This window comes from Plectropomus leopardus, chromosome 4 (assembly GCF_026936395.1).
Source record: "Plectropomus leopardus strain MGB_pleo_1.0 chromosome 4, ASM2693639v1, whole genome shotgun sequence".
Lineage (NCBI taxonomy): Eukaryota > Metazoa > Chordata > Actinopteri > Perciformes > Serranidae > Plectropomus > Plectropomus leopardus.
In genome coordinates this window covers 3,863,397-3,887,105 of record NC_142179.1, presented here as the reverse complement: position 1 = coordinate 3,887,105, position 23,709 = coordinate 3,863,397, and the positions used below count along the sequence as shown (strand labels likewise).

At 39.4% G+C, this 23,709-nt stretch overlaps 1 protein-coding gene across 2 annotated transcripts in view; it reads left to right on the top strand.

Moving 5' to 3' along the window:
- Nucleotides 1-23,709, top strand: part of antxr2a (ANTXR cell adhesion molecule 2a) — a 114,154-nt gene that overhangs the window by 62,487 nt on the left and 27,958 nt on the right. Inside the window, exon 17 of one of the 2 annotated variants that reach the window (XM_088076337.1) lies at nucleotides 12,603-12,686. The exons of the other annotated variant lie outside the window; for it this stretch is intronic. Within the exon in view, the coding sequence (XP_087932463.1) occupies nucleotides 12,603-12,671 (69 nt within the window). The 3' untranslated portion in view covers nucleotides 12,672-12,686. Of the gene's footprint in view, nucleotides 1-12,602; nucleotides 12,687-23,709 lie in introns of those variants that run through there. 2 annotated transcript variants of the gene reach the window in all.

The following is a 23,709-nucleotide window of genomic DNA, read 5'->3' as shown; positions in this document are numbered from 1 at the left end:
TTCTTTTTTTATACTTTTTTTTTGCTTTTCTCTGATAATTTTCAATTTGCTTATGTATCAAAGGGTTAAGATGCAAAGTTTTTATTGTTCCTTGTCTCGTTATCGAGCGGATGTTGAGTCTGTAACTTTAGCTGTTGTCGGCCTCCAGTCTGGTCCTCGATGAGACGTGCGAGTGATATCGGGCTGAACGGATAAAGCTGATCAAAGTGAGGGGAGTCTGAACTGTCCGGTGGGAGGTTAGGCGTAGATGGCAGAACGGGCAGCGGTGACGTGGAGAAGGGAGAGGAGAGGAGCAGCGGAGGGAGGGAGGAGAGGAGAGGGAGCGATGGAGAAGGGGGAGGGAGGGCCGCGGTCTTTGATGGCGGACAGGAAACCTCCAGGGTCATGAATTTTTCAGCGGGCTGCATCCGCGGGGTTACAAGGACTCGTACAGGTGTAAGGAAGCAGGTTGTCGCAGACATCTGTTCAGCACGGGGACCCGGGTGTCCATGCCACCTCCTCACCTCCTCCTCCCTCCATCCTCACCCCTCTTCCCTCCCTCGGCAGTCTCCCTTCCTGACCCCCCCGCTTCCTCCCTCCCTCAGTGCTGCCGCCCGGAGCCAGACTGCTGGATTGTCAGCAGATGCAGAAGAGAGACAGAAAATGAGAGTGAAACAGTTTTTTTCTTTTTTTTGTGGTCTCACATTTAGCGCCCGAGGGCCTTCAACACCAAAGGTAGAGCGGGGGTGGACACAGCTGCAGTGCCGAACTTGCCCCAGGCACAAATAAAGAGATCTAATGTGGTTTGACTGTGTTGTCGGTGAGACCGGGGAGCCGGGGAGGCACTTCAGAGCCAACTTAGCACAGCAACATCTGCCGCCAAGTTTTGCCGGGGATCGACTGGGGACAGCAGGTAGAGGAAGGTGGCAGGCAGAGAGAGGGAGGGAGGGAGGTCGGCCTTATTCTGGCGCTCACTCTTTTTGAAGAGGCACCGGTGTTCATTTTTTTTTTTTTTTTGGCAGAATTTTTTTCCCCTCATCCCCCCCCCTCCAACCTTCACACTATTGTTTTCTAAAAGCAGCTGTCCACAAAATGTCAAAACAAGGTGTGCAATCAATGATGCATCACCATACATTAAACCCTCTGCCTACAGAAACACACACACACTCACACACACACCAGCCAGAAACAGAGAGCAGGCGTTGTGTGTGTGTGGATTTCCAGTTGGATTTCCATTTGTTCCTCTTGTTCTCATCTGTTCCTCACCAGGGAGACGTGTGGGCTGAGTATGCCGCTGTGCGTGGACGTTAATAGTATTATCTGATGGCCCTTTATACTATTGCTGAAGCATATTTGTTGTTGAGTTTACAAAGTACTTTTTTTTTCTCCTTGAATGTTTTTAGATTAAAAATATAAATGAGGTGATAGCTGCTGGTCCTTCGGGGTTAAAAACACAGAAGAAGAACAGAAGCAGTGTGTCTCCTCCCACAAGCATCCTGGATATTGCTCAATATCTCAAATTTAAGCACAACATCTGCAGACATAAAACCAAACTGAAAATCCTTCCAGCTCTCTGTCACTCTCACCTTTCACATGTGACAGCAAGTATTTTAAATTAAATAGACCCACTATTCTAATTTTCAGCTTCATACTTGTTTTTTGGTTCCACCTTTAACATGTTTAACTCTATTTTCCTCATACTTTCTATGCTGGAACACCTGTACACCCCCTTTGTCTGAGATGCTCCGTTTCAGCGCCCATCTGTCGAAGAACCCCTCCCAAAAAAGCCCAATTAGCTCTGATTGATCACTGTTGCTGGCTCTTCTGTATCTCAGCATTTTTCGCATTATTTTTGCAGCCAGGGAGTTACTGTAAAGGTAAAAAGCATGTAGCTACACGTAGTAGTGTACTCACAGCTGGGGAATAATTGTATAGAGTGGCACTTTATACTGTTAAAAATCAACGATAAATACTTCTAAACACAACCAGACATGTTATGACAGAAATATGATTTGAAATCTTAAAGAAATTTACAACATCAGCAACCAAGATTACATATTTCTCTGACATTAGCACGTAGCTACATGTAGCAGTGTACTTGTAGCCTGGGAACGGCTGTATAAAGCAGTACTTTCTCCCATCAAAAAATAACCAAAACAAGCTTCTAAACATAACCTGTCATGTCCAAATATGATTACAAATTGGGGCGAACTTAATATCAGCAGCCACCAAGCTCACGTTTTCCTGATATTAGCATGTAGCTACATGTAGAATTGTATTTGTAGCTGGGTAATGATTATGTATAGTGGGACTTTATCTTGTTAAAAGTCACCAATAAAAATTTCTCAACTCATTCTGACATGTTTCAGCAGGATTATGAATCGTGGTCAGGAAGAAATTTACAACATTTGCTGCCAAGTTTACTTTTCTCTGATGTTAGCAAGTAGCTACATGTAGCTGTGTACTTGTAGGTGGTGAATTAGTGCATATAGGGACATTTTATCCAATTAGAAATCAAAAAAGCATATAACTACAACCGGGCTTGTTTCAGCAGGAATATGATCCGAAATCTCAAATAAATTTACGATATCAGCAACCAGGATTACATCTTTCCCTGACATTAGCATGTAGCTCCATGTAGCAGTGTAGACTACATAATGTAAACACTTGCAGTAGCGTGCCTGGAGCAAAAAAAAAAAAAAAAAATCTATCACTTTTGGGCATCACTTTGCAGCCAAAGTAGAAAAAAACAGTTGAAAACAGTATTGAAAACAATTTGAAGCCTGAGGTTTTTGCTCACAGGGGTAACTTTTGCATACAGTTCCTCAGTATTTTAAACTCTGGCCAATGAAAATTTATCAAGGACATACTTGCATGTACATAATCCTCCTGCGTAAACTCACAAGAGGGTGCATGAGCAGAAAGAATGTAAATCTCTGGACTGTGCTGTATAAACAACCAGTAGAAGAGAGTGCAGGATTTAAAGCTGCCGCACTCATTATACTCGATAAATCTGTAAAGTCGCTCACTGTTTGTGAGGACTTGCTGTTTACATATTACTGTATATTGCATTCTTTTGGGTTTTGGACTGTTGTTTAGGTAAAACAAGCACTCTGATTACATTACTTCGGGTCCCAGAAGCTCCTGATACAGATTTTTCATTATTTTGTGATATTTCTTAGACTAATTGAAAAACATAAAACTGATAATTAACCTTACTGTAATATTAAAGCCAACAAAGTAGTTCCATTACAATAAAATTATTATATAAGTAGTACTAAAGGAAATAAGATGTTAGAGAGCACAGTATGACCTTGTTTTTTGGAGGTTGTTTTAGACAAAGTAGGAACTAATCTACAAGACTGGATTCAGGAGAAAGTTGAGATTTCCCCCCAAAAATGCTCTGGGAATCCAGATCACCCAAAACTTTATTAATATATAATTTACAATCTTGCATGCATAATAAAATGCATCAGTTATTAGACATTAGCCTTAATCCAAATTTAAAATATTGTAATTTTAGTTTTTCTACAGTTTCCTGAAGCTGGGTTGATTTGGGCGCAGTTATCCCCGATCTATATCACGTAATGTGGATGAAGACGATCAAAAAATTCAGTCAGCTGTCAGTTGTTCTCAGTAAAACTTGCCAAACTGAAATCCCTCAACGCTCCCTTCAATACTGTAGACGAAACGTTACCGGGCGTGGCGATGTCATTCTGGCAAGTCTTTAACTAACTTAACGTTATTCGTGCAGCACGTAGTGTTTGTGTATGTTTGCTGGCTTTTAGCAACGTTACACACATCGACATTAGTGAGTATGTGGCCAATGGGAAACACTCGGCGCACTCTGGCACAAACTGGACCGTTGGTAAATTCGTTGTTGGAATGTATTCGGTTATTAATGTTCGGTTATTCAGAGCAGTGCACTCTGGGAGTGTCAGAGCGTGCTTTGGTTTCTGTCCGGGGAGAAACTGAACGCTATGTTGCTTCGAACAACATCTCTCTCATTTTAGTGCAGAGCATCAGATTGGATTTAGAAACGCAGCCGGCGTCAGAGGGCAGGAACAGATAGAGCCGCACCACGCCGACTCTGCTCTGCTCCACGGCTGTCGTCGTGGAGCAAACTCACAGCTGTTCTCTCGGGTAGGCTGGCCTGCTGTGGCGTCCTGTGGGCTCTTACACTGGTACACCTTCATATATAAGGCAGTTCTTGGTCTGCTCCCACAATTTCATCATGCAAAAAAGTACCGGACAGTACTCATGGTGTTCTCAGGACCTCTTTACGCTCTCGGTCCCAAACACTCAGACAGATATTGGGAAAATGGCTTTTGGGTTTTCAGCACCCTCAGCCTGGGATTTGTTGCAGAATGACTTGAGACTCAAGGAGCTGGTGTTTTTAAATGTTTTTAAATCTAAAATGAAAGACTTAGAAGTAGATTCTACAGGATGTCGATGTTTTTAGCCTGCCAGGTTGTACAACTGACCCCCATAAAGTTTTCTTTTGACTTTTAGGTAAGTCTCTTTTAATGCAAATTTTAGTGCGTGTGAATTGTGTTTCGTCTCCCTCTGTGTCTCTGTCCACAACTTTGTGTTTTCACTGCTGACTGTCTCAGCCATGTCTCCCCTGAACAAGATATTTTTGATCTCAATAGGACCAATATGATTAAATATAGGTTAGATAAATAAAAAAATGAATAAATAAATAAAAAGATAAATAAATTTATGCTCAGGTTTTGTAGGTACTTCATGAGACACTCAGCTTTGATATATGTGCATCGTTACCATTTCAAGCCACTTTTCTTGAGGCTTTTAGAAACCACACAGATGCAGAACTCGTGAGGCAGTAAACTACAGTCGCAGCAGCTCCTCTCTGCATCTTCCTCCGCCTCTCATTCCTCAGCTGGTTCATCTTTCCTTCACGCTGCCAGCGCTCGGTGCCCCGGCTGTGACAGCGTCTTAATTTAACAGCCGTCGGTCACGTCGTAGACGGTGCTGTGGGAGCGTTTAATTAAGTGACTGTGAGCAGAGGGACTCCACGGACCCGCTCTGGAAGAGTCCCGTCAGATGGAGGGAGGAGACGGAGAAAAGGACTGATGTAAAAGGGAGGTGTAAGAAAAAGAAAAAGAAAAAAAAAGGACAAGGCTGGCAGAAGCCGAGGGCCACCGAGGGTAGAGGTGACAGTCTGCTTGCCTGGCGTAGCCTGGCACGGCACGGCACGGCTCGGCACGGCTCGGCAGAGCTGTCCTCGGAGGTCACAGCAATACATGGTTTATTTCCCCTTCCTCAGCAGCTCAGCGGAGCACCTGCCGCTTTCTCAGGACTCAGTTAGGATGCTGAGGGGTGCTGCGGAGGGATTGTTTGCATGGAAATAGAGCCAAGTGAAACATTAGAGTGGAAACTGGACGAAGATATTTGCTTTTCGGGTTCAATATTTGACTGGCATGAAGGTGCTACATGTAGCATTTTAACATCAGTAAGTCATCAGTAATTACCACATTCATTTTGAGACATGAGTGTAATTACTGTAAACAAACACGACCGCGTCTGAGAGCATTGGCAGCCTCTCTCTCTGGCCTCTACACTACATTTTTACATTGCGAGCCACCGGGTCACATTTTGTCGGAAATGTTCTTCCAGCGCAAATGGAGCTCAAGTTTCTCTCAGAGTTTCTCTCAATGGCAGATGGTCGAGGAGTGAACGGCTGAGAGGGGAAAAATAATTTCCAATATGTTTAACATTTCCAGAAACGAAAGCTTTGATTGCAAGAGGAACTGAAGAGGATTGTGGGAAATGTAGTGTTTTAGGAGCATTACCACTGATTTTAAACACGCGTACCGTACATTTACGCCTGCAAGGGTTTTAGGATCTACCAGTATTGGCGATAACTGTGATGTTTAACCCTTTGACACCTAGACTGACTTAAGTTTTTTCGTGCTGCATTCAGACGCCCTTCACAAATATTTAAACCTTTGAATCATGAGCAAATTGGTGCGATTTGCAACTATATATTTGCAGCTATATATTTATAAAAATTATAGTCTTAAAAATATTTTTGCAGAATTTTTATAATTTTAAAGCATATTATATATGTAACTTCCTTGTTTTTTGTTTTGCTTTCCCTTTTTTGTGCTTTTTTTTAAGGTAATTTTCTTGGACTTTTTACTAATTTGTTGCTATTTTCTGGGTCATTTTTTCTTAAGTTGCTCATTGCCTTCTTCACATGTTTTTGAAAGAAGCCAATCCAATTTTCCCAGGAGAAATAATTAAATATTGATATCATCTTAATGATACACATGAGATAATATCTTGTAACTTTCCAGCACATCTTCAGTCTTTTCCATTTCTTTATATTCTTGCTTTGTCTCTCTTTCCCTCCGTACACTTCTGTTTTTAGTGTTTTTCATTGACCAGAAAAGTGCCAAAACTGACAATAAACAACGATAGCTATGAATTTGACTGATAGCACTATATTTATTTATTTATTTATTTAATATTTCAGATTTTCCATAGATATCATCATGTTATCAATATTGTAAATAATTTTGGCCACAATAATCGTGTTCTAAATATTATGTCACTTCTACTGTCTACCATATTTATAAATTGTGGCCCAATTTCAGATTTCCTACCTTATTCTATCTATTCATTGCACTGGCCTGAGATTTGTTATATATTACCAAAAAGTATTCGCTTTTATGGTTTTCTCCTTTATTTTACCTGTAATACTTATCAGACAGACAGTTTGAAACCCTTCCTAAAATGCATTCAGTCAGCTGCTAAAACAGCAACCATTTCAATTAACATTTGTGTTTTCATTGTTATTATTATTTGTCTTTCAGATCTAAATTTCAGTCGCTCTTAGTGTGAAAGCCAGATGTTACAGCGTCTACATGCACACAGCAACAGGAGCAAAACACTTTGAACTGCAAGCGAAAGTAACAAAGCAAAGTGAAGTAAAAATAAAATAATAACAATAAAATAGTGAATTCAAAAACAATCGTGCAGATTTTACGGCTGCTGCACAAATAACAAAAAACATCACAGCTGCAGCTGCAAAAGGTGGAATGGGTTGAGCACTAAGATAATGTCTGAGATAAAACATGGTGTCATCTTGATAGAATGAAACAATGATTTTCAACCCATCCCATTTTATAAGAATTAATACGCTGAAAGCATTGTAGACTACACACAAGTCTGTCTCATTATTCTACAAGTGAGAAAATATATATATTCTGTCAAAAAAATAACAAAAAACATGGAAATTCTCGATGTAGGGGTTTTAGGAAGGCAGCATGTCAGCCGCTTAAAGAACAGAGTATCACTGACATGTCGACATACTGCACAAACATACTGGATGATTAATATCACCAGCAGCAGACTAGATAAACCCAACTCACTACGCCACTGAGTCAGATTTAAATACAGATTTAAATACTGGACTGCAGCCATGCCATAGGATCAGCAGTAAACCGGCTGCCATACTGGTTGCACTGGTGTATCAGTATGTACTACTGGGCAGGCTGGTAACATGGAAACGATCCAAGAGAGGAAATGTTTGCCTCGCAGGAAATCAGGCGGCCTGTGAGATACACAATGACCTATTTAGATAATACAAGAGGTCAAACAGCTGCGACGGCCTCCGAGTCTTAAAGAATGGAGTGAGAGTGGATTGTTTTTTTCTCTCCGAGCTCGGCAGAGAGATTCATTCAGCAGACTGTTGATTCAGTCGTATACATAAAGGATGTATCTCACAGCTTCTTTCCTTTGCATCTTTTGTCGCTTGATCTCTGCATGTAAAGCGGAGCAAACATTTGCTCTGTATTGTTAAAGAGGGAGAAAAAAAACAAAAAAACGTAAACAGATGCACACATACTCATCCTTTCACGCTTTCCCCATTTGTTGCTTTTGTCTTGTCGCATTACAATGCCACACTGAATATGGTGAGAACATCTTTCTTGAAACTAATAAAAGCCGTCAAACTGTATTGTTCAGTGTTAAAATAAATGCCTGAGAAGAGCCAAAGGATGACACATCCTTGAAGGTTTTCGGTGTTGCAGAAGGCCCACGTTTTGCTCTCTCCACAGCCGTTGAAAGGAATAATTTGGTACCTAAACGTCTGATAAGACAATATGCTAATGTGGTACTAATATATGCCTAAAGAAAGAGTTGACAGCAGCACTAATGCAGTATAAACACAGGCTGAATGCATGCGGGGGGGGACTTCTGCACGTTGACATCAGTCAGGATGTTTACCATCACAGATAAATACCTCGTAGAAACAAATGTAACACTTAATTTCACAATAAAAGGCTTTAATGGGAAGTAAACAACCTGGCAAATGACATTAAGTTGAAACGAAGCCCCAGATCAGAGAGCATGAGATTTCCTAATTAACAGGGGTAATTGGAATTAAACCAGAGCGTCGCAAATAATGAAGCGTTGGGAGAAGAGATGAGGCTTCATCGAACGAGGCTGCAGTTCACTCTGAAAACACAAAGACAGAAAATAACAATCAGACGTTACTCATGCTTGACATTTAACCCCCAAACATCATCGTCACATTTATCTCTCCGTGCTGAAGGGGAGGAATTTATTTAGTGTGTTTTTTTTCTGTGTGGGTTTTTACTCGAGACAGAAGGGTTAATAGCTGACCACCGTTTTAAAATCCTGCAGGGGCTCTTCATTCTTTAGCAGCCCAGTTGCCCGAAAATTAATGTAAATTTCTGCAAACAACACATATTTAAATTAGCACGGGCAACATACTAATATTATATGAATATTGTGATATTAGACCGGATAATGTCTCAGATTTTGGATAATGTAATATTATTAAGTGCTGTTTTTTCCTGGTTTTAAGGCTGAATTACAGTTCAGTGATTAAATTTACCAAACTGTTATAGAGGTTAGTGAGCTACAAAAATCCTGTTGTGTAAATATTTTGTGAAAGCATCATAGTTAACCCTGTAATGTTGTTGCCATGTCAATATCGAGGTATTTGGCCAAAAATATCACAATATTTGATTTTCTCCATATCACCCAGCCCTATATTACTTTTGCACATTATTACATTTGCACACATGGTCAGGTTTAGACACAGAAACATTTAGTTATTGAAAAGATCACGTAAAATATCCATTTTGGGGGGCACAATGCCTGCAGGAAAAGCAGCAATGTCTGTAAACAAACATCTGCTTTTTGTGCCCCTCCCTGCCAACAGGTTGCCGCAGAGCACCACGTTTGGAGCATAAAAGGTAAATTAAAACAAACACAAGAAGCATGACAGCATCAGCAGAGTTAAGTACTTTAAAATTGCAGGTATTTAGAAACATGAATATTCTCCACAATCCTATTCAGGCATCTGCAGACAGCTTCAATATAAATACATGAAATAAAAAGATTTCTCTTTCATTGAAAACAACCAAAAATGAAACCAACATTTCATACTTGCTAAAACAATATGAAAAACTAGTAAATATCCAGTTCTAACTATCTCCCTCACATGAAACAAATCAACTTTCATGATTTTTTTGTGGCATATTTCATTGCTTATCAAGGTATTTAGCGTTGGCGAAAGCAGTATTAAGCTGTTTGTTTTTAAGATAAAGTGCACCATAACTAATTTTTTAATATAGTGCACAGCGCCAGTAAGGTAACATGATGCCCCTCTTGCTAATAAATATAAAAACTGTAATGTCAGGTGTAATTTTCTTGGTACTACATGCAGTGCAGTGATCTGCTTTATATTGATGCATTTCAAGTGAGATGATGTGTTGATGTGCGTTCAGTTTTTTTTCCATCTGTCTATAATAATGTCGATTGATTTGTGTTCTTCCGCGCACCTTGGAGGAAGTACATAATGCGTATAATGCAGCAGGTGAAGCCGTGTTGGTGGTCGTGAATTGCAGATTTTTCTGCAGTTTGTTTGTCAGATGAAGTGCATTGCAAATATTTTACCTAACCTAATGTAGTGCACATTATTTCACTTGCTCATGGTAAACTCTCTGCCAGTACGGTGACATTATCTCGCCTTTTTCTGATAAACGAAAACTCAAACATCAGGCGTAAATTTCTTAACACATGCAGTTTGGTCTGCTTTATGTTGCTGTGTTTCATGTGAGATTCTCTTCTTTTTTTTATGACACTTCACAACTTGTTCAGAGGGTTTGCGTTTGTTTTTTCTCCCGTCTGCCCATAATAATCACGATTGATTCGTGTTCTTGCGTGCACCTTGGAGCGAGCACATAATGCACATAATGCAGCAGCAGCAGCAGCGTTGGTGGCGGCGGGCTGTGCGGGTAGCGGCGAGCCCTGGGCCTCATTAGTCCTATCAGTGGACGGCCTTGTTAGCCCTAACAAGTAGCCAGCTGACAGCTCCATTCAGCCGCCGCTCCCCCCACAAGAGAAGTGACAGCTTTAACTACGGCGGAGAGAGCCGCCGATTTATGAGCCGCGCCCGTGCTCTCTTAACCAGATTAGTTCTTTTTACATTAACCGAGGAAAAGTAGGGCAGATGTCTGTATGACTGGTTGTAAATTTGATAATGACCGCCATGTTAATCCCCCCCACCCCCCTTCCTCTTTCTCATCCATCCATGCCCCCGCACGGCAAGTCCAGGCTGGGACCTGGCTGGTAACAGGATTACCAATGAGGAGACCCTCTCCGTGTGTGTGTGTGTGTGTGTGTGTGGGGGTGTGTGTGTGTGTGTGTGTGTGTGTGTGTGTGTGTGTGTGTGTGTTTCTTGGAGCAGGAAAAAAGGAAGCTAATTGTTGTTGGTGGCGGCTGGTTGGAGGAGAAAAGTGAAAAGGAACCTAATGTGGAACAAAACAGAGAAATAATAGAAAAATGAGAAGTGAGAGATCAGGACCAAATCCCTTTTAGTTTTCTCCAGAATTGTCAGAATTGCTGTCTTTGCTAAAAAAAAAATTACCCTGTAATGACCATCTAAATCAGTTTTACATCAAAATGCATACTAATTCACATGATGTATTGCTGACACTTGATTGGGTTTGAAATTTAAAAAGCAGCTAGAGTTTAGAGGCTCATTAAAAGTGTATTTGTTAATCAGAGATTTTCCAACTTTTAATATGCTGAATTCTTATAAACAAAAAGTTAACTTGTTTAAACAGTTGCAAATTGACTTGATTTCTTTTAAAAAACATGTGGACGAGGCAGTAAGAAACTTGACAAGACATGGTCCAAAAAATAGTAAATTAGTTTACAAAATATTAAGAAAAATGTGCAAGAAAATTACCTGAAAAGAGCCAAAACAAAGAAGTACAAAAAAAAGAAAAATAACACAAAAAACAGAAAAAGTGCTGTAAGAAAAAAAAACTAATATGCTCAGGTTTCAAAGGGTTAAAAGTATTTATGAGGCCATTGGATGCTCTCTATGCCACTATTATGGCTGTTTAAACGCCTTATTTTATCTTGATTTAATTGAGTATAAATGCTTTTTTTACGAAGCATTTACATCATAACACGTTTTTTATCCTGTTGTTCATTGTTTTTGCATAATTCTATTCTTTTTTTAACTGCATTTGCATATTGGTTATTTGTTTGCTTATTGATTGTTTTAAGGTCTTTGTTTGTTCGTAGCATCACTGAATATTAGTGTCTCCCTCGGTTGATTTCCAGAGTCGCACCACTTTTTGTGCTGCATTTGGACATTTCACACAAGTATTTAAACCTTTGAACCCTGAGCAGATTTGTTTGCTATATTAAAAAAAAAAAACATGGGAGAAAATGCAGTGAGCGATTTGGCAAGAAATGTTTTGGATATTGCAAGAAATAAGTAGATTGAGAAAAATATTTTTAAAAAGCCACAAAAAAATGATGAATTATATATTTAATAAATTCCCATGTTTGTTTTTTAAAATTATGTTACGGAACTGTTATTTTTTAAGACTTTTTTTCAAGCAATTTCATTATTTTTTTCTTTTTTTTTGCCAGTTTTCACGTTATGCTTTCTTTCCTTTTACTAATTTCTTGTTAATTTTTGGGTCATTTATTCTTAAGTTGTTTATTGCCTTCCTCCCATAATTGTTGAAAAAAAATTGCTCACATCTCAAAGCGTTACAAAGAGACAGTATGACAAAAAAGATCATTTTTGGGGTTTTATGTTGTTGTTTTAAAAGTTCTTGTTATTAGAGATTGATTTATAGCAACAACAAAAGAATATCAGAACAAATCAGGTCCTCAGCAACATGTCACCCAAAAAAATGAGGTAAGAAAAAAAAAACAAGCTGTTTGTTTGAAATTTTAATATTCCTCCAGATTTAATGTCATTTATGTGCATGTGAAGATTTCCTCTGATCAGTTTTGGATTAGCTCTTGTTTTTCTCGTCTCTTTAAATCTCGTCGTGCGGTGAAATCCACTTTGAACAGAGCTTATTTCACTCGGCTAACAAAAAAAGTGTTTTGTGATTCTGGTGTTGTTGTCCTCGTGTTGTTTTTTGGGCCCCCCGTGCTGGAGGTCTCCCCTCTTCCTCTCTTTGCTGATCGGTGTTGTTGTATTTGGGTGGCCGGGCTGGTACCTGCACCCTCTCTCCTCCACCCCCTCCCTCCCCCGTCCTCTCCGCCTGATACGATCTAAACTGATGTCCTGCCGGTGCCTTTTTTCCCAGAACCCCTCAGACTGGTTGGAGCGGTGGCGGTGTCGCCGTGCGCCGAGCCTTTTCTTCATCACCTATTAAAATCAAAGCCCCGTCGTTTGGCGAGGACCGCTGGGATCTTGGCTTTAATTAAATTACATTATTGTTAACGTCAGCTTTGCCGAGGCCGGCTCTGTCGCGTGCACTTTGCCCTCCTCCTCCTCCTCCTCCTCCTCCTCCTCTTCGGCTCACCTCCTGACAGACATATAGAGGAGGAGGAGGGGGGATCACACATACATGCAGTAATGTATTCTAATGCCCTCCTCCTCCTCCTCCTCCTCCTCCTCCTCCCATCCATTTGAATTTTTAAAAAGATGGAAGCGGGGAGTCATGTTATGCAGGGAATATGTTCACAGTGAATATTCAATTAGCCCGCTCGTATTTTGTATACATAAATGTAACGGTGTGACGGTGGCGGCTAATATGTAGTGAAGGGCCCTCGCATGAAGCTCCATGTAATCTGATGCGCTCTAAAATGTTTGATAACAGACGTGCGTTATGAATAAACATGTAAACATGTGGACCTCAGATTGTAATTCTCATGCTGAATGTACAACATGACACTTCTGAAGTTTCTTTAATCCTCTCGCTTTGAATGAGTCTCTATAATTCTCTTTTTCTTCTTTTATTTGCTTGTAAAAAAAAAATCAGATTTCGTCGGCACATCGCCGTCACGCAGGCTCATTATGAATATTTTTTTTATCTGTTTTGGAAAGAAAACATCCTGAATGTCTCCCCGCCGAGCCTCTTTCCTCCATTGTGAATAGAGCGGTGAAGTGTCACTAATGTGGCTCTATTCATTGGTTTTCAGGCCTCAGTTTTGTCACACACCTCCTCCTCCTCCTCCTCCGCCTCCTCCTCTGTGCTCCTCTCTCTCTGCTGTCGTCCTGTTGCTCCTCTAAAGCTGGTGGCTGATAATAATAATAATAATAATGATAATGAAAATGTTGCAAAATTTCCGTCAGACATGGCTGACCTCTGTAGTAAGTGAATTTTAATGGAAGCATGCCTTTGGGATCCACGGACTTGGAAGGCTTGATTAAAAAAAAAAAAATCACAAAATAAATCAATTTTTTTTTTAAAAAAGATATTGAAAAAAAAATTTCAATTCTTTTTCTTAAAGAAACCCCAACTCCCAAAAATAAAATAAAATAATTTAAAAATCTTTAAAAATAAGCATTAAAATAAATATTAAATATAAATAAGAATACATATAAAATATGGCAAAATAAAAAACTTCCTCCTAATAAATAAATAAATAAATAAATACTACTACTACTACTAATAATGATAATAATGATGATGATAATAATGATAATAGCTTGGATTTATATAGCATTTTTCAAGAGACCCAGCGATGCTGTTCATGTTAGACCGCACTCAAGTAAACAACGTACATAAACAAACAAGTACAAAAGTAACTGAAAGTAACCGAAAGTTGATAATACTCGCTCTCTTAACGGTGAATTTGTCTTTAAAAAATCATAGATTATTGTTGCTGTTATTGTTACTGGAGATAATTCAGAGAAGAAAGCCCAAACATGCTGTAAGACTGCATGAAAGCAGCTTTATTAGTTCATGTTCTGGTTTTTCGGTAAATAAACGTGAAAATATGTGGATCTTTAAACACTTTGCTATTAGAGGTACATTTGGTATAAGTACACACAATCAGCACACAAACATAAATATTGATGTCATCTTTTCACAATCACACTGCGGATCAATGACCCTGCATCTCTCAGCTGATTATTTTTCTCACCTCCAGGTCTAAAGCGTCTTTTGGGGCATTTTTTTTACCCAAAGTTGCTGAATGCATCTTTTACACGCTTGAGTAGTAATTTAAAAACATTTTCCAAAATGTTTCTATAATATTTGCATCCTTAAAAGAGGATTAACTGTCATGTAACTGGAAATGACAGATGTTTCGTGTGTTTTATTTTATTCATTATCATTTGTTTATCATCTGCGTTTTTCGTGTTACAGTCAGGCACTGCAAGATGCTAATTGTATCCATTTGAATTGACCTCCAGTGACCATTTAAGTGAATTAGCCGCGTCCCCGTCAGCGGCTGTGAAAGGGTCACTCCTCGTCCAATTACTGGCTCCACCTCGTTAACTCCTTCCACGCCAGGCCCTTACCATTTTTTTTAACATGAGCTTAATTATGCTAATGAGCTTAAGCATGCAAATGGCCCAGGCTCTTTCATCCTAAACTGTAGGCTCAACAGCTATTTAAAGACGTTTTAATTCCTGTTTGACACTGATTAATTCTGTGTTAAGTGACCTCGGCTGAGAAGAAAAAGCCTCTGAGAGACTCGTTACATCTCAGCATGTGATTGGTAGTTTGGTTTTTTTATACTTGAGAAAATGAATAAAAAGACCAAATTATTTTCTTGTAAGGAGAATAAATTAAAAACTGGACCTTTCTGACATTTTGCAGCTGTTTAAATCTCATCAGCAGCTCTGCTTGTATTTACTGAAAACAATCTCTGTCAGGGTTATGGTCATGAAAAACCTCAAAGTAATAGAGTTAGTAAATAGCAATAGCAATTGGAAAAATTGTGAAATTTGGTTTCACAATACTTTATTTTTAAGAAGTGATGTCCGTCAGAAATATGAAAATCCAACAATAATTTCTGTTTTTAGTCTCTGGTTGTCAGGATATTTTTGAAAAAAAAAATCTAAAAAAATAAAATTAATTGTCGAAAAATTTAAAGAAAATAAAATCATCTTTTAAAAAAATCACCAAAATAAATGAAATTAAAAAAATTAAAGAGAAAAAAAATCGCCAAAATATTTTCTTTAAAAATAAGCATTAAAATAAATGCAAAACAGGTATGCCCCTCCTCTAAGCCAAAATAAAAAACACAAGTCCCTTCCTTGTGCTTATAATATAATTTGACATGCCTCCCCTTTTTTTTGCACCACCAGTGCTGACTCAGTGCTGAATTCATTATTTTTTTTAAATTCAATACATACTTTAAAAGCTATTATATAAAGAGTATTGCTGGTGATTTCAGAGAATGTGAGGTCTTTCAAATTTGCTTAAAAATGGTAAAAATGTGTCTGAACGGTGTCTGTGTGACTCTACTCTCCACGTCTTGTGATTTAAACAGATGTCTTCTTTAAAGATGCTGCTGAAAGCTTTTTATTTTTTTATTTTTTCCCTGTCCTTCCTTCATGCATTCACACAACTGGAGCCTGAGTATCCCATGAATAAATTACAGTGTTTCATAATTGATTGAGAGAAAAGATGCAGATGTGACAATAGTTGGCAAAACGTCCCGGCGGCTAATTGAAAACACTGTTGAAGGAGTTCCAGATGTAGTTGTCATTTCTGTTTGTTTTTTTGGGTCCCACCTCAGAAAGTCTCATTTGCAGTTATTTTTGGAGAATCAAGCATTCATCTCCATAAGATTCACTCGTCTCTCATTTGTCTCGCCTCGTCCACGCCACCATTTTTGAGGAAGACGCCAGTTTTACCGCCTATTTTATCAATATGTCATTTATCATTATAATAGATGTATCTGATGTTAATGGCGATAGTTTATAAAACAGCTTATTAACCTTAATGACAGTGTGATCTTTTACAATTGATAGGTTGTCTCACCTTCAATTACACTGAGTAATGATGATACAGATTTAATTAATGCTTAAGTGCTCTAATGGCTTTTTTCATGGCCGTACAGCAGCTCGCCACTGCAGCATCAGCGGGGGTTCCCGTTATTGTTTGTTATTTATTTATATTATTGTTTGCAGAGATTCACATAGAAGCTGTCTTTAACGGAGGTTGAAGATGCACAAGACTCAAATATGATTAAATAAGGCTTATTACTGTACGTGCAACTAAAATGCAAAATGACTTGATAAAAAAAAAAAGTTACAAGAAAATTACCTGACATTTAGAAAATGTAATAATTAATTTAAATTTTAAAGAAAAGTGTTAAACTGAGGGGAAAAAAATCAAACAAAAAATGTTTAGATAAAATAATGAATAAATTATAAAAAAAATTATATTAATTATAATTATAGTTTTCTGAACATTTTTTTCTATTTTTTTATATTATTAACTTCACGCTCAGATCATTTTCTTGCCACCTTTTCCTAATTTCTTGTAATTTTTCAAGTTTCTCATGGCCGTTTCCACCATGTTTTCAAAAGAAATCAATCCAGTTTGCTCACATGTGAAAAGCGTCTGAATGCGTTACGAGAAAACTGATGTCGTTCCGGGTTTCAGACTATTCAGACGACCCCGAAACTATTAGTTGAATATAACTGTAGCATACTGTGATGATCTGCTTTCATCAGATAAAATCTCCCAGCTCCCAAACACATAAAACCATCAAAAAAACCCCAACTAAACAAAAAGTATCTGTGTTCCTGAGTCGTCCCTTCGCTTCTCGGCGGTCCGTCTGTCTGTTTATCTGAGTCTGAGCGAGTGCCTCGAAAGCGCCGTTCAATCCCACTGTTTGGGAGCACAGATGCACATTCAGTCCTGTGTTCTCTGCAGTCTTAATAGTGTTAACCTGTCAGCTGTCCCCAAACTGAGGACACAAGCGTCTCCAGTGTTTTCGCCGCTAAGCCGGATTTTCACTCTTTTCTCGCCGAGCGAGTGGCCAACACAAGTTCCACTCGCTTCTGCTCGTCTCCACTGAAGATCTGATTTTCTCTCCGTGTGCTGATCGCTGCTGCTGTCTGTCACAGAAACCAACTCCAGATGTGCTTTTTTTCATTCCTCGTTCAGACATTTTCGAGTTTATTTTTGTCACAGAAAAAACATTTTTCAGGCACTTTTGGCCACAGAAAGGAAAAAAATTATCTTGAACTCCCACAAGTTTCGACCTCACAGGGTTTTAACACCATTTTCCCAACTTTAAGAGCACCTTATGTTTCCCGGACTACATTTGAAACCAATCAAGCAGCTGGCCTCTGCATTTTTCTGTGTGTGCGTGCGTGCGTGCGTGCGTGCGTGCGTGCGTGCGTGTGCGTGCGTGCGTGTGTGTGTTGGATGCTTTGGATTTTTGTGTCTTTGCACAGTTTTGGGGACATTTGCAGCTTACATAAATCTCGGTGGCTACTGAACCTCAGTTCTTTGTTTGTAAAGACTAATATGTGAAAGAAAACGTGACTTTTTAAGCCAGCGACGATTGTGAAGCAGTGGCACAGAATTTCTGATCAGAGCCGTAATCTTGCTGGAATATTCTTTCATCAAATTGATTGATTTAAATCGAGGTTTTGGCAAAGATCGTCTATGGCTTAAAAGAAGATTCAAGTGTGAAAAATAAGAGCGTGTTCATATTCAAAAGTGGAGGAATAAACAGAGAAGGGATGGGAATCACCAGAGCCTCCCTGATACCAGCTCATCTCGATACTTAGGTCACAAAACAGTATATTTCCATTTTTCATTTTTTTGCAAAGTATTGTGATAACATACTGCATATTGCCATATGTTGTGATCAGGTTCCTTTCTTTAAACTATAAAAGTCAAAGCAAAGAAAAAAAACTCTTTACATATAGCAAAGTTCATTCCCGGTGGAAGCACGATGTGCTGCAAAGTGCAAAGTATAAGTTGTAGGCACAAAACAAAGCCGTCAACTGACGATTAAAGCGATTCAGATCCATTAAAACTAAAACATAAACCTTTTAAAAAATATAATTATGATGAATAATAAAGCAATAAAAGATACAAAGACGCGAGTCAGAACTATAAATTGAATAATACATAAAAATTAAATAGAAGAATAATACTAAAAGTAGACCATTAAAGAAGAAGTGTTTGCATATTTCTCTTTATAGTCACAGCAGCCGGAGTCTGAGCCTGATTAGTTTTGCACGATGAAACTTTGTCTCACACAGAATTCTTTACCTACTTTCTCTTGTCTCCTTTTAGTTCACACTGTCACAACTTCCCGTATCCTCCCCTCCTCTCCCTCCTCCTCCTCTCTCTCTCCTCCACTGTACATCTTTTCCTTCCTCCTCTCTCGCCGCCTTTGTCTGCTGCTTTGGTGTCTGACTTTGTCCTCCTCTGCGTCTCTAACACTCCCTCTCCGTCTCCATCCCTCTCTGTCCGTTCACATCGGGACGAGGGGCGCTGGGCGCCTCTGACAGTGCTCCTAATTAAGACGTAAAACTGTGGGCAGCAGGTTTCTGAAGGTTACACTGTCTATACCGCAGGAAGTGATAAAGAATGGAGTCACTGATGACATGTGACGTTTTCACCGGGGATGATGCAAACCGCTGCTAATGAAGCCGGGGCTATGGAGGAGAGAGCGAAGGGGACAGGGGGCCTCTGTGTGTGTGTGTGTGTGTGTGTGTGTGTGTGTGTGTGTGTGTGTGTGTGTGTGTGTGTGTGTGCAGGTTTAGCTCCAGAGGCCTTTGGGATTTCAGGGCAGAATATTTGAGTCAATTAGACAGATCGAGTACGTGCGAGTTGCTGCCCTGCACTTGGACTGATAGGTCCATTTTCTCGCACAGAGTATCTGGACGGTCCTGCTGTCCACTGCTCCGATGATGTAAGATCATCTTACGGCTCAGCGATGATTCAGCGTTCGTTATTGTGGACTTTCGGTTGGGGTCATATCGTTATGGTGCGATGCATATTTTACTGAATGCAGTTGTTTGAATTTGTGGTTTCAGGTAGATTTGTCAAAGAAGTTGCAAAAGAAAAAGTACACATGTGAAGAGTTGCGATGCAGTTAATGTCCGTACGTGTTCATTTTTTTAAAAACTGCATTAATCTTCAGAGTACATTTCTGTCTTTTAGAGGCTGTACCAGTCGGGACTTTAAAGCTGGAGTGATAAACTGGTACTTGACCTCTGACGTCAAGATATCTGAGTGAAAATGGGTGTGATTGGTGCCCATGAGTCTCCCCTTTGCAGACACGCCCACTTTATGGGAGTCCAGTGCAGTTTTTTGTTGTCATTTGATTTCTCATCAAGACAGTCTGAAGACTTGCTTCACCATGTCAATATGGACTTCAAAACCTTTTTGTAATGCAAAATAATGCTCTGGAGAGGGACGTAGTGACATCTTGTGCCAGCTGGGAATGTAAACACATTAATTTCCGAAAGCTTATCTCCTCTGTGGTAGGGCTGGGCGATAAAACGATAACGATATCAATCACGCTAAGCTTTTCCTCGATTGAAATTCGAGATGTAGTCGATAGAACGCTTTCCAGCTATGTCCGCTCATTCTCCGCCGGTGTCTCAGAATTTGCTCTCATTCAATACAGAGGACAGAATAAAACAAGTTAAAAACGAACCATCAAAAAACAAAATCAAACACACAATAAATAAGAAAACAGACTGCCAGCACTCACTCAAAACAGACAAGAAAATGTAGATATACCCGTGAAAATGTCAAATCATTGTCGTGATGACCCAGAATGTAAATCAAGGGTCAGAAATGAAGTCCTGCACAAATGTGTTCTCTTTCTTCTGATACGTTAACTTGGCGTGGGAGTCAAACAGAATTTCCTCGAGACGTAGACAAGAAATCATGTGATTTAGCCTCTTTAACCTGTAAGTTTAACACGTCAATAAATGAACTGGTCGCTCTCGTATGAGTGTGAAAAGAGACTTCATGATTCGTACATTTTGTCAGGGATTTGGTTTCCTTTTGCAAACAATAAACACACATTTAGATTTAAGACGCACCTGCTGTCGGTCTGTATTCTGTTCTGTTTTTAAGGTAAAATCTTTGAGTTATTAAGTGACCCAGAAAAGCATTCGTGCTTCAACCATTCAGGAAAAAAAAGAACTGTTAAGTCACGATGGTTTAAACTAGATAAAAATGAAATTAAACCGTATCCCAACACGCTCCCATCCGGACGCTACATCGGTGTCATATTCCATCACCGCTGCACAGAGTCCCGTCTGCTGGCGTGCGGTGAAGGCCCGAGCATCTGCAGCGACTGTATGAAACCTGCACACTGTAAAATATAAAAGCTGAAGCATGAGTCAAGCTGCATTTTCCGACAGCGACGTGAACGAGAAATTGAACTGAAAAGCGAATGCATAAAACATGACAGCTGGCGTTCTCCTTCAAAGGAAATAATCTTGACACAGTGTGTGGAAAAGCGCATAATAAAAGACTAGAGGACGAGGCGTCGCTGATTAGCATGCATGTCACCCTAACAGTACAGCTTGACTCCCCGAAAAAACTTGGAAACTTGCAACGAAATGCTCTCGGCCAGTTAACGTAACATCATATGTGGGTCCTCCTGGTGAAATCTCCTCTGAGACTCGCATTGTGCTCAGAGTAATGAATTACATGGCCACCAACCTCGCCATCAGGAAAACAGCAGTTCTATTAGCCTTTTTAATGCCGTGCGGTGGAGAACGGAGCCGCTCCACTCTGTGGAATAATTACACTTAATACTGAGTGTTTGAGATGAGGCTTCAGGCGACTGTGAATGTCTGTACTTCCCAACATATGCAAATAAATTAACATAATGCAGATCGCACTCAGATTTGTGCTCATGGCAGCAGCAGAAGTTGAAACGAGTGTTGACCCACTGCAGAGCCGGAAAAACCTGCTTAATTAAACAGTGCAATCAGTGTGACTGCAGGGCTTAAAATCATGAAAAGAGCAGCGGCGCAAACTTCTTTTTCACACTTAGAATTTGAGTTTTGGAGATTTTGAGTTTCTGACTGATTTATCAGAGATATTGGCTTCATATAGACGTTTCAGTGTCATATTTCAGTATCAGTATTGCTTAGTTTTGTCTTTCTTTGCTCTAAGCTGATTTAATAGTAAACTCTCACTGGTGGGATGAGAAAAAAGTATAACTGTTGGTCTTATGTGCAGATATGCACAAAAAAATCTGTATTTTATGTCATTTGACCCATTTTTTTCACATTATATTATTACAGTAAACTAAGGCTGCAACTAAAAAATGTTTTTGTTATCAAGTAATCAGTCAGTTTTTCTCTTTTTTTGATAAATTTATTAATTTTGAAACCTGCAAATATAAGGCATTTATGCTTGATAACTTATCAAAACAATTTGAATATGTTTTTTAAAAAAAAATAAGTGTGTGACCATTTTTTTTCCCTTTTTAATTACTTTATTTTTTATTACAAAAGGTCAAAATACACACATGCATGATAACATGGAACATAATAACAACATCATCAGTTCAAAACAGCAAATTAGTGAAGGGCAGCAGAAAAATGTATTAATTTCCTGCTTCCTGACATATCATAGCTGGGAAAGTGCATGAAAAAGGTTCAACAAAGAGGTTTACCCACTGCCTGGGGCGAGTTAAACGCCACTTCAGTGGCGTAAATATGGCGTAAATTCAGTAAATATAGCAACTTACAAGTGGAAAAGAATCAAACAAGCTGCGAGTTGAGAGTTTTTATTTAAAGAATTTGTAAAAAGAGAAGTAAATATTGACTTTGAGCAAGTTGATTTCTGACCCACAAGTGAAAAAAACATTAACATTGAACCCTGAAGTACAGCAAGACTGCACACACACACACACACACACACACACACACACACACACAAAAATGCCTGTATATAGTGTTTCCCTAGCTTTGTAGACTTGTCTGTCAGGAGCACAGGTGGAAGTAGTTTGCAAAACCTTTTTCGGGAGGTGGTTGACACTTAAATGGAACATTAAAACCACACGTCTAATTTGGCTGCACACTGAGTAAACAAACTCTACAGAATCCCACTCTTCTTCTTCTCCTTCACCAGACTCTACTGTAAGTTTGTGGGAAACACTAAGATGTATCAAAGCATTTTTTAAAAAAAAAAATATCCCAACATGTATCAATCACAATAACTTGTACTATATCCACATCCCCAAAAGTGGCCTTATTTTGCTGTTAAAACACACCTCTGCACATGAAATGCTGTCATTTGCTCGTAGTAGAATAACGTTCATGTGTTGATTTCACATTTTTTAAAGAGAGAAAAACAAAATCAGACACGTTGGAAAGTGAGAACAGATTTTTAGCGTGCATTTGAAAGTAGAAAGTCGAGGTGAGAAAGGCTCCCATCACCTGAGAAATCGCATGGTGGTCGTTGATGTATTAAGTTGACACCGATCTGGAAAGGATCCGAGCGTGATTATTGACAGACAGGAATACTACTTCCCCTGCAGGATCACTGCGAGAGCGACATACAAACGTGAGCAAAGTATGAAGGAGATGCAGACAAAAAGCCTTTGTGCTCTCACAGGAAATTTACATTTATGCTCGTTTCTCCATACAGCATCCTAAACCTCAGGTGACCTCTCATTTGGCAGGTGCTGTAATTTATGCAGCTCACTTTTTAACTGTTTGCTGTTCCAACCTTCCCTCCTCTCCATCCTACTGATTCTGTGGAAGTGCCCTCAAAACATGTATTTCTCTCACATGCAACCTGCTCAGATACTGCAGAATAGTATTTGTTAGTATTAGTATTTGTTTAAGTTTTATTCCCAGTTCCATAGTTAGGAGCAGGCGTTGTGCAAGTACAGGGTACAAAAGAAAACTTTATCAGGGTTTGTGCAGGTTCACTTGTCCTGGGAGATTTCAATGTCGTGGCCAAGTGGGAGGGCAGATAATATAAATAATGTCCTCATCAAGGGCATGTAGATTCATATTTCCAAAAAAAAATTATAAATTCAGATTTTCTTTTGCATTATTTTCCCCCAAAATAGTCAAAAGACTGAGGTGCATAAAATTGCTATTTAAGCAATATTAATGTAATAAATGCTAGCCTTTGTTCTTTGAGGCAACACATAAACACAATAAATGCAAGGCAATGTGAGCATCTATTTATTCCTGTCGCTCGCTTTGTAAGCGAGGAGAGACAGCTGATTCATGAAGTTAAATTAAGCAGTATCGATACGACGCCTCCTCATTTCACTACAAACACCTAAATAATGTGGCACCTGGCTGAAGAAAGATCGCCAGGCAGCTGAAAGTTTCCCATAAATGACGATGGCTTGCATGTTACGCCCAGACTCTGCATGAGCTCACTGAACTGCTGCTGCTCGCAAGCTTGTTTTGTTCTCGCTGACAGTGTTGTTGCTGCAGCGCTGCTGCAGAGCTGCATGCTGCTATAGCAACTGTATTTCCACAAT